Source organism: Glycine max, chromosome 3 (genome assembly GCF_000004515.6).
Source record: "Glycine max cultivar Williams 82 chromosome 3, Glycine_max_v4.0, whole genome shotgun sequence".
Classification (NCBI taxonomy): domain Eukaryota; kingdom Viridiplantae; phylum Streptophyta; class Magnoliopsida; order Fabales; family Fabaceae; genus Glycine; species Glycine max.
In genome coordinates this window covers 6,891,961-6,904,378 of record NC_016090.4, presented here as the reverse complement: position 1 = coordinate 6,904,378, position 12,418 = coordinate 6,891,961, and the positions used below count along the sequence as shown (strand labels likewise).

Sequence of the window (12,418 nt, the reverse complement as noted above, 5' to 3'; positions counted from 1 at the left end):
ACTGGATGAATATATGTGTAGTATATACTGTTTTTGTTGCAACAACTACAAGTTGGAGGCAATTAACATGTCTCGATTTCTCATAATGGGTGCGAGAATATTTAAGAGATTTACCTTGTCATCTGACATCTTTAATGTATGTATGAGTGAGTTTTGAGTTTTCATGGTTTGAATTTGAATGAAATGAGTTTGTTTAATTTAATATGCTATAATAGTAATTTATAAGAAGATTTTTTTTATCTGTACCAATTAAATATGATATCACCAAATTTATAATACTTACCCATCTTATACCATCTTATAATGTGGGACCATCCCTTTAGTAAAAGAAAGTACTTTATTTTACCAACAAAAAAAAACTATTTATCATAAATAAGAAATCATTTTATAGTCCATCTTTAAAAAAAATAGTGATTGAATGTCATTGTGTCAAGCTTAATAAGCAAAGATTCATGCACCCTTGAAGTAAAAAATGGGTAAGTATTTTCGTATTCAATACACTAGCACAAAGATAAGAACAAAGAGGAATATGGTGATAAAAGTGATGGGATTTGCAGATAAGGTGTATAAAAAAGCCAACAAAAGAGGAAAAGTGCTCCCTTCGTGTTTCAATGTATTTGTTCTTTTCTTTTGTAATGTTTACTTTAATCTTCTTTACTCCTTACAAGGCGAAACAGAATTTGTGCCCTTGCAATCTCTGGTTAAAGAACATGTTATTTGCATATGTAGTTCAAATTCTCATACACATTGTATAAGATGAGGTTTGTCTCTATTGTTTATTGTTGTGGTTGTTGTTTTAGTTTCTGGGGGTGATTAGGATGGATAGACATTTTCTCAAGATTGGAGAAGTTTTTCTCAAATGGTCAAATTTCAATGTTGATAAATTTGATTTTGTAGCCTAGATTTTCATTGTTGGCATGAAATTTCAAAGGATTAGCTTAAGAGCATATATAAAATGGGGTATTTTCTTTTTATAAAAGGGTTATATAACTACGGGTGTGCAATTTATTTTCCAGAAAAGGGTTACATGAGGAGATAGACAAGGGGATTGTAAGGATGCTTTGTTATTGGTGATGCTTTATTAATCTGTTGTGGTACTAAGGTTTTATTTTTCTCCAACCTTATTCTTTTAAATTTGAAGGTGTAAGGAAATGATTTACCATTTCTTTGTGATTGCAGGTTGGCAATGGTTTATCAAAAGATTACAAAGCTCAGAAAGGTTTTAAGTTTGAACCTCTGTCCTTCCTTATTAAATTCTCCATGAGTTGTACCCATGGCTGAGAGCTTGACACGTGTACCCCTGTAGTTAACAAAGTTGGAATTTTGAAAACTTTGAAAGATTGATGCGTGTACGCTTTTTTTCCCCAAAATTATTTTATCTTTCCATCTAAACTCACTCTCTCACTTTCTCAGCAGAAATTCATCGGCTCAGAAGCACAAGTTTTGGGCAGTTTGTCACTTTAGTGAAGAATGGAAGCCTTCAGGTCATTTTTTCCTTTTTTGTTTTCTGAAATTTTAACCGTTTCTTCTTGGTTTTTTGTTTGTCTCTCTCTCTCTGGTGTTGTAATTTGTAGTGTTGCATTGCTCTTCTGGCTTCGGATTTTTTTTAGCCATATTATTTTTTCTTTTCAGTTTTGCTTTGTGAGAATGGTTGCCTTATTTTTATTTAATTTTAATTTTTTTTTCTGAAGTTGAAATTTAGTACTCTTTTATCCATCAAACCAAAATGCTACCCAGCTCATTATAAATCCTTCTTGGCTCCCAAAGTTTTGTTGTTGCTTGCTCATTATAAATCACTTTGCCTTTGCCAGCTCACTCATACTATTTTGGATTTTCAAATTCATGTTGCTGCTAGCTACGGGGTAGTCCCAAAGGTATTTCCTTCTTTCTTTTTCTTTTTCTGCAACTCATATGAAGTCACTGATCGTACTGTGAAGACTTGGCAAGTTAGTATTTTTCTGCATAATATATATTTTTTATGTGAAGAGATGAAAATTTATCTTGGATTAATTTCCATTTTATATGATATACGTGCTTCTTTTTCTTTTTCTTTCACTGCACCTTGGTATCTAATTTTTGTTTTTTTATTTTTATTTTCTTCCAACCTTTAATTTCCATTTTATATTATGTAAGTGCTTCTTTTTCTTTTTTCTATCATTGCAGTTTGGTCTCTAATTTTTATTTTTTTCCCAACCTTCCTTTTCTCTGCGAGCATTTTCCGCTTTGGCCGAAGAATTTGTGAAGGGTTGTGTTCATGCAATGGTTTGATATGGTAAGTTCATTCCTTTTTGTCATTTTTATGGTTTTATCTTTGATGTATTCATTTTATCTATTTGTGAATGTTTCCTTCCACTTTGAAATTTCAGAAAAATGTGAATGTTCTTTCTCTTGAGGATAATCAGTGTAAAATGTTCTTTCTCTTGATGCATACTCCACGCTCAATTATCATCTATAATCATAATGGGATGAATATAATTGCCAAAAAATAGACGATGTCTATTTGCCCACCATGTGTTTGTGCTATTGCCACCACTTATTTGCCAAAGCAATTATCAATTCTTTATATGTTTTGGGTATTCCTTTAATTAGGTATGCAGCAGAAGATAGATGTGGAGTGGTTGTTAAAGGAGCAAATCAGAGTGGAAATATAGCAGGAACATGCCCATTGAAGGACAACGACATTCTTTTGACAACAAGAGCTTTGGATGATTCCAATGAAGTAAGAAACACAATTGCTGTTGTGAATGAGTTGTCCAAGGAAATGAGACAAATTTTGCTTTCTCATCCTGCGAATCCTAAATGTGCTCCAGGAGGAAAGAACATAGCAAGTGTAGTCCTTTTAGGAGACTCTGGCATTTGAATAGAGGCTTGTTCTTTCATTTTATTTGATAATTGATACATTATCTTTCAAGCACTGACTTGATCCACAAAGAAAAAAACTAACTTTGATGCTTCGTAACCCATTTATGTATTATGCTACTTCAAAGGAGTACACATTCAACATGTAGCAATAATTAGCGATTAATTAATATCAAACTGTGCGTTTTACAATTTGAACTTTCCCATCTTTTTAGCATCACAGTATGTGGTTTTTGGTTTTAAAAATATTAACTTTGAAGAGGAGGTGACTTGGATTTTGAACTCGGCCACAGAAGTGGTTTTGCTGTAAGAATAAACTATAATATAATGAACTGCAGTCGAACTTATATAGGCTCATGTATGTCCATTTATTTGCTGTATGCATCTATGACTAAATTGTATATTACAGGTTACCCCATTTTTAAATAGACATCATTTGTGGCCATGCATGTTAGCTCCAATAAAAGTAATTGTTGGCCTGCGCTTATCACTTGGTGTTGATATTCTAGATTCTTGTGGAACAACTGCAACCCATGCAACTTTATTAACATCTAAAGGATCAGCCACAACTAAAGGAGGCCAGTCACATGGGTATGACTTTCCATTTCTTCATATTAAGGCCATAATTTAATGGCTTTCTTCATACTAATTCCATTGAACTCCATAACTTTTCGCTGCATATTGATCCACAATTGTGTGTTTGGGAATTCGACAGGCACATGCACAAGAAATTTCAGAGTAAGTCTGATTTTTCACTTCAAATATTATTATTATTATTTTAGATGACCTGCAACTGAGAATTACTGTTGTGTCATCTTTTTACATCCATCAGAGTAATTAGTTAATTATAAATATTATCTTTCTTCATATTAATTTTAAGTCTATATTGCAATTAAAAAAAGCATGCAAAGTAACTTAACAAACAACCGGTGCATGTGCACGGGTTGCATACTAGTTTATTACTAAATCTCATTCCTATTTTGTAAGAATCAATCTGTAGGCATTGTTAAGGCATTGTTAATGTATTGTTCATTTTTTTTATTATTACAATGTTTAATATTGTATGATAATATTATGGATACATGATTAATTCAAAGTGACTTGACTAAAGTCTTCATGTTGTTGTAGCAATCTTCAAGATACAAACAACAAATTAACAAAAAGATGTCATTTAAATAGAAAATTCTACTAATCAAGTCATTCTAGAAAAAAAAATTAGCCAAAAAAACTCATCATCAATAATCATAACAACAACCAACAACCCATTTGATAGAACATGTAAACTATTAACTTCTATATCATTAACACAAAGTATATAATTCCTCATCATACTTGATTCAATTCATGTAGTAATAGTATATACCTTGTTTGCTAGTTGTGTCGTTGCCAAATTCAAATTTGTTAACACCTTTTCCACCATGCATCTTAAAAACTTTGAACCAGTTCCTAATTCCAGTTAAAGTTTCCTAAAGCCAAATCAAAGATTATGTAATATACACAAAAGTTGTCGATCTATAAGAAGGGGGCACCTTCATAAAAATATTTACAGTAATAAGGAGTTTATTCAAAACTTACTTGTAAACAACACACACACACACACACACACACACACACACACACACACACACACACACACACACACACACACACACACACACACACACACACACACACACACACACACACACACACACACACACACACACACACACACACACACACATATATATATATATATATATATAATATCAAACATTGTATAATCAAATCTAAAACCATCAAACTAACACCCTAGGAGGGCAACAAAATAAAAGAAAAAAAAAACCTTGCACCTGGTTTTGGAAGAAAAAAACATGTGATTAGTTGAAGGCTATAGTGATAAAACTAGGCTATAGTTTGGATTTTAAATTTGTATCATATCTAGTGGTTTAGTTTCTTCAAAAGTGTTATTTTAGAATCTATGCAATTTGAGGCTAGACCCTAGCCTGGAATTGGATATTCCCACTTTCAACATCCAACCCTTTATTGCATATTTTTTTTCATGAAAACCTTAACCCATTCATTTACTCGTACTTTCGTAATGTTGTCATCTCAAGACTTTCAACAATGACATGAGATCTACTCCACTCCCCCTCCTTCCCAAAATCTTAAAACTCAAATTGAAGTAGGAAAGAACTCCTAAACCTATCTTTGTAGAAAGAAAAACATAAAGAGGAGAAGAGAGAATAGAAGAGATGGAACTTAAAGTTAGAATAAAAAAGAATGAGAGAGATATATAGAGACTGAATAGGATGTTACTAGAGAGAATCAGATGCAGGAAGAGATAGTAGTTACATTTTTTTTTTGTTACTAAAAAATTATTTGTTACAATATGAAAATGATAGGACAAGAAAATAAAAAAAATACAACAAATAAGAACTTGAATAAATTCAGATCAATATCTTCATCTTATAGTAATGTGAATTCTGGAATAACATATGTTGTGACAAATGAACCTCTCTCTTCCTTCATTAAATATATATAACATGAGATTATTGTTAATGGTAAATGATGCCCAACAAAACATATCTAATATATATTTAATAAATCTTTAATGTCATCAATTAATTATAATATATTTAATATCATTAATTAATTAACTTTAATGTCATTTATCCACTATAATATATTTACTATCTTTACTAAACAATCTCAAAATAATTATCGTATTTGGAAAAAGAAATTCTAAAATAAGTATCATATTAACTTTTCAATGTAATATTAATTATTTTTTCTGCTAATACTCCTAATAAATTTCACTTTAATTTTTCAATCTAATACTAATATATTACACCTTTCATCTCATTATAATTATTGTCTTAGGTGGTCTTAAGCAAACTAAGAAAAACCAATAAATAAGATAAAAATAATTTTATAAAATTAATCTTATTATCACTCATTCATTTTGATTTTGTAGTCCATATCATTAATATTACAAGAGTTATAAGTGAAAAAAATAATAATTAATGTAACATTAAAAATCTAAAATAAAAATTATTTTAGAACAAATTTTTTCTTCTTACGTGAGGATTAGTATAGATAGAGGGAGTACTTTCTTTCGTTTGTTTAATAAGGTTAGTTTTATAAAATTATTATTCTTTATTTAGAATAATTTTTAAAAATAGGTGAAACAACCTAAGACTAATAAATAGGTGAAAAAATATTTAAAAAAACTAACATTATTAAATAAAAGAGAGTAGTTCCTCAATCCCATAATAATTATCATGTAAAAAAAGATTATTTTGAAATAATTTTCATTTCAATTTTTCAATGTAAAATTAACTAATGTTTTTCCACCTATAACTCTTATAATATTAATGATGTGGGCTACAAAAACAAAATGAATAAATCATGATAAAATTAATTTATAAAATTGTTATTCCCTGTCATCTATTTATTTGATTTTTCTTGGTGTGTACAAGGCAAGCTTAGATGATAATTATAATGACATGAATGGGGTAACAAATTAGTATTACAATAAAAAATTAAAGATTTTAGGAGTACTAATAGAGAAAATCAATTAATATTGCATTGAAAAAGCTAACTTGACACTTATTTTAGAATGATTTTTTTTACAAATAGAATACTTATTTTGGGATAGAGTGAGTGTTTAATAAAGTTAGTAAATGTACTATATTGAATAAATGACATTAAAGTTAATTAATTAAAGATACTAAATATATAATAATTAATTGATGACATTAAATATTTATTGAAAATATATTAAGTGAGTTTTATCAGGCATCATTTACCCTTCAGAATAATATCATGTTATATATTTAAGGAAGGGAGAGAGAGCTTTGTCATAACCTATGCTAGCTATTCTGAGTTTCTCACTACTATAAGATGAGGATATTGATAAAAACCTTATTCCTTTTTTATTTCAAATGTTGATATAGGAGAATTCTGTTTATATTCACAAACATCAAAATCCTTTTTTTTAAATTTTTTTAATAATTTTTAAAATTTAATATATTTATTGTGTATCGGTTATAAAATAATTGTTTGAACAATATAAAACTAATTAAATTTAATGTATAAGAAGCAATTGGGTATATTCATAAAGCATGTAAAAATAATTTTAGTGAAAGTATCTATTATTTTAATTTATATGGATTCATAGAATATGTAAAATTAAGGGAACTCGAACCTCTGGAATAAGAGAAGATCGATTGTTGTCACTGGTAGTATTGATAGTAAAACGATTACTTTTATTAGATTCTTTATAGAATCATCATAATATAAGAAAAATATGTATTGAATACTAATGATATATGGTCACGCATGATCTTGAGCGAGTGCATGCTAGTTACATAATTCGTAAATAATATTAGTTTTGTAATTCGTTAATCGAAAACCTTGTTTGAAACTCTATGCCAAGTTATAACATATAGATTCAATACATCTTTTTTTTTATATTATGATAATTATTGAGAATGCAATATAAGCAAATAATTAACTAGAAATATTCATAACGTTTACTCTAGATTCAATTCATGCAGGAATAATATATACCTTGTTTGCTAGCAGCATCGTTGCCAAATTCAAATTTGTTAACACCTTTTCCACCATGTATCTTAAAAACTTTGAACCAATTCCTAATTCCAGTTAAAGTTTCCTAAAGACAAACCAAAGATTATTTAATATACACTAAAGTTATCGATCAAGAAACCAATTGAGCATCTAACCAATTCACGCTTTCAAGGCAAATAGTTTCAATGCAACATATAAGAAGGGGGCACCTTCATAAAAATATTTACAGTAATAAGGAGTTTATTCAAAGCTTACATGTAAACAACATACAATATCAAACATTGTATAATCAAATCTAAACCATTAAACTATACCCTGGGAGGGGCAACAAAATTAAAGAAAAAGAACTTTGCATTTGGTTCTAGAAGAAAAAAACACATGATTAGTTGAAGGTTATAGTGATATACCTGGGCTAGTTTGGATTTTGTGACATATCCGGGGGTTTATATAGAGAGAGATATATATAGAGATTGAATAGGGATGTTACCAAAGAGAATTATATCTAAAAAGAGATGGTAGTTGCATTTTTTTGTTACTAAAAGAATTATTTGTTGCAATATGAAAATGATAGCACCTGAAAATAAAAAAAAAAATACAATGAATGAGAACTTAAATAAATTCCTATGAATATCTTCATCTTATAGCAATGTGAAACCGGGAATAACATAGGTTGTGCCAAATGAACCTCTCTCTTCCTTCATTAAATATATATATATATATATATCATGAGATTATTGTTGATGTTAAATAATGTCCAATAAAACTCATTTAATATATATTTAATAAGTATTTAATGTCATTAATTAATTATAATATATTTAATTTTATTAATTAATTAAATTTAATGTTATTTATTCAATATAATACATTTACTAACTTCATTAATCTCGGGCTCCGTTCCAAAATAAATATTGTATTTGGAAAAAAATGATTCCAAAATAAGTGTTATATTAGCTTTTCATCGTAATATTAATTTATTTTTTCTACTCATACTCCTAATAAATTTTACTTTAATTTTTCAATGTAATACTAATTTTACTCCTTCTGTCTCATTATAATTCATCTTAGGTTGTTTTAAGTAGGCGAAGAAAAATCAATAAATAGATGAATGATAATAACGATTTTATAAAACTAATCTTATTATCATTTATTCATTTTGCTTTTGTAGTTCATATCATTAATATTATCAGAATTATAAGTGAAAAAAATTAATTAATGTTATATTGAAAAACTAAAAAGACAATTATTTTGGGATAAATTTTTTGTTCTTACAAAGTGTTTAGTATGAAATTAAGGGATTGTTCTCTTTCATTTATTGAATAAGGTTAGCTTTATAAAATTATTAAATAAAAGATGATAGTTTCTCAATCTCATAATAATCTTCATGTAAGAAGAAAAAAATTTCCTTGAAATAATTTTTATTTTAGTTTTTCAATGTAACATTAACTAATTGTTTTATACCTATAACTCTTATAATATTAATTATATGGGCTACCAAAACAAAATGAATAAATGATGATAAAATTAATTTTGTAAAATTGTTATTCTCTACCATGTATGTATTATTTTGTTTGTCTGTTTAAGACAAACTAAGGTGATAATTATAATGGGACACATGGAGTAAAATTAATATTAAATTGAAAAACTAAAGTGAAATTTTTAGGAGTATTAGTAGAGAAAAGCTAATATGTCACTTATTTTGGAATTTTTTTTTTCTAAATAAGATACTTATTTTGGGATATAGGTTAAATAAAGTTAGTAAATGTACTATATTGAATAAATGACATTAAAGTTAATTAATTAATGATATTAAATATATAATAAATAATTAATGACATTAAATATTTATTAAAAATATATTAAATGAGTTTTATTGACTTCATTTACACTTGACAATAATACCATATCATGTTATATATTTAAGGAAGGGAGAGGCAGGTTTGTCATAACCTATGTTATTTCGACACTACTAAAAAATGGTTTATTGACTTCATTTACACTCAACAATAATACCATATCATGTTATATATTTAAGGAAGGGAGAGACAAGTTTGTCATAACGGGCCAGTTTGGATGTGGCCCAAAAGATCTTTTATCATCTTATCTACTGAAAAAAGATCTTTTTTATTTTTTAAGAGTGTTTGGTTATTTTTTTTTTAGCTTTTACAAAAGCAAAAGCTCTCAGCAGATCTTTCTCTTAAGCTCTGATTTCCAGCTTCTCAAATCTCCTTTTCGGGAATCTGATCCCAAAATAAGGCTTGGACAATAATGTCCTCAAGAAAATTTCAAAATGACAAGCATACCCTCCTCATTTTTCTGAACCCTAAAATTTTCTCTCGTTCCTGAGAACTTGCCGTGCTGTGCCTTCCTCGAAAATTTTCTCCCATGCTTTCGATCTCCTTCGTCATCTCTTCCGATCATCCTTGGTCATCTCTTCCGATCATCCTTTGTCATTTTTTCTTCTTCCTTTGTTAGCATCACAGGTTTTTTTCTTCGTCATTCTTTTTCTTCTTCCTTCGTCACTTTTTCTTCTTCCTTTGTATGCTTTTGTTTGTTTCGTTAAGCTTGTGAAATGTCTCTCAATCAAGTTCCTGTGAAAAGAAAGAAAGCAGAATGGTGTGATAAAAATACTGAGATTATGTTGAAAGTGTGCATAGAAGAGGTGAATGCTGGAAATAAACCTCACAACCACTTCACTAAGCTTGGTTGGGCAAATATTGCAGAAAAGTTCAATAAGGCAACAAATTTGAGATATGGATATAAGCAATTCAGAAATAGGTGGGATTCTTTGAAAAAAGAATGGCAATTATGAGCTAAGCTTATTGGGAAGGACACAGGTCTTGGCTGGGATGGGGAGAAGAAAACCATTGCAGCTAGTGATGAATGGTGGGAAGCCAAAATTCAGGTATGTGTTATTCAACGAAAACCATTGCAGCCTTCTTTTGTTCTTTTGTTTTTTATGTGTGATTCTTGATTTTGATTTTGATTTTTATGTGTAATTCTTGATTTTGATTTTTATGTGTTATTCAACGAAAACCATTGCAACCAGTGTAGTGACAAGAAAACTGAGGTAGAACCAACCTCGCCTATTATTTATTTTGATTTTTGTTAAATAGACATACATATCATTGAAGAATAGTTGCTCAATATACTAGTGCTGGAACTTACACTTTTGTCAGTTTGGGAATAAATAGAAGGGTATATTCAATTTTCTAGCTGTGATTTCTTTGCCTGAATGTGTATGCAAGGACAAAATAGAAGAAGCAAGTAAAATCAAATATATTTGACTGATGAATTGTCTATATGACTTATGAACTAATCAACAAAATGATTGGATAAGTAAACTATTTTCTCCTCTTGAAATCCTCATCCGAATCCACACTCTTGAGTCTTCTGTGTTCCACAATCCAGAAGAATGAGGTGAAATTTATTGTATTAAACTTCAATTGTTTTCTGATTGAGAGTTGTATATCGCCATCTCTCCTTCTCCACAAAATCAGCATCAAGGAACCTGGCAACAAAAGTCCATAGTTTATATACATCTTCAAAATTAGCCAGGAAGCTTAATGCAACAGTAACCACAATTACTCCTAGCTCATCTCTATCTTTCTTCTTGTTGGTGGTAACTCCTTGGACTCTTCCTTCTTTGGTCTGTAGAACTTTCCCCTTGTCTTCTGCATACTTATCTGCAAACCAAACATGATGAAGAAATCCATAGCTGAGAGATATATTGTTCCTATCAGCAAGCTTCTGTACAAGGACAGGCTCAACCTTTTCACCTTTCCAATCAAACACATTGAAAGCCAAAGCAGGTCCCCTATCAAATTTCACCTTAGGACCATAAATCTTGACTAGGGGAACCCCTTCTGCATTAGGGTGCTTCAGTTTCATCATGGAGTTCACCAGCCAATTTATAAGGTACCTCGTTCTATTGGTGATCATTATCAATCCCAAAGAGTCCACTTGATCCAAACACCTGCACTCAATGTTAAACCCCCCATTCTCACCACTATCTTGTGCTTTCTTACTTTGAAGGCTCTCAACTAGTCCTTTTGCTTCCACACTTCCAGAACCTTCTTTTGGTTTTGCAGGTGCCACTATGTGCCTTGGCTCCTCTCTTCTCTGAGCAACTAATCATTGCTTCCACTGCCTCATTCTCATAGTCATAAGCTGAGGTTCTGTTTGCTGTGAAAACCATGAAGTAGTCATTGTCAGAAATGTTGAGGAACTTCATTATTCTTCTCCTCATTGCAGACTCAAACTCTGATTCCTGTCCCCCATGAAGCAAAAGTGTCTTCAGATTCCCAGTCTTGTAGGATATGCTAAAGAAGGGAATATTATCAGAATATTGGGGTGTTGAAGAAGATGCAAGTTGGGTGTTTGAGGTGTCATGGTGGTGTTGGCGTTGGTAATAGGAGAAGAGGCCAATACCAATGTAGTCAAGGCATGATTGGTTGGAGAAAGAGAGGTGGTAATATTCTTTGGCTCTCACATGGTCCACTTGATCAGTCTCGGAGTATTGAGGATACACTTTCTTGAACCCACTGAATGATTCATGCAGAGAAGGAAGGGACTCATGGTTGGTGAATTTGGTGTTTGGGAAGATTGAGGATGTTGTTGTAGCTGCAAAGTTGTGTCTACACTCTGCAGAACTGTTTCTAGGTTTGGCTGTTGTGTTCTGAGATTGTGGTGGTGGTGGTGGTGGGTTGAACAATAAAGAAGTAGGGCAACACCCTTGAGGGCATGCTAGAGGTGCCTCATTTTGACCAAGTGATTGCATCTTTTTTTCCTTCTTTGCACTCACAAACAATTGGATTTACTGATAGAATGTGTTTGAAGGAGTGTGTTCATATCACTCCTCTAACAGAAATTGAGCTAAAACTGATAAGGCAGCTCTCAACTAGTCAATCTCTCTATTTTCGGATTAGCAATCCCACATAAAACTAAGTCAAATAGAAGAAGCATTTTCTTCATAAGCAAGATACAG

The 12,418-nt window shown here is 30.4% G+C and overlaps 1 protein-coding gene and 1 long non-coding RNA gene across 3 annotated transcripts; one reads left to right on the top strand and one right to left on the bottom strand.

Annotated features, from left to right (window-relative positions):
* Window positions 1-834: 834 nt before the first annotated feature.
* LOC102665273 (uncharacterized) lies at window positions 835-2,884 on the top strand. 2 transcript variants are annotated; one of them, XR_005890835.1, is made up of 4 exons: window positions 1,180-1,219; window positions 1,417-1,484; window positions 1,812-2,272; window positions 2,590-2,884. It is a non-coding gene; the product is annotated as an uncharacterized lncRNA (long non-coding RNA). The 2 variants fall into 2 exon arrangements; XR_001387665.3 differs by having other exon boundaries at window positions 835-1,484.
* Window positions 2,885-10,866: 7,982 nt separating this feature from the next.
* LOC100798660 (uncharacterized) lies at window positions 10,867-12,418 on the bottom strand. Its single transcript, XM_041013895.1, has 2 exons — window positions 11,527-12,418; window positions 10,867-11,504 (listed from the first exon to the last, which is right to left on the bottom strand). The coding sequence occupies exons 1-2, from the start codon at window positions 12,209-12,211 to the stop codon at window positions 10,867-10,869; spliced, it is 1,323 nt and encodes a 440-aa protein (XP_040869829.1). The 5' UTR covers window positions 12,212-12,418.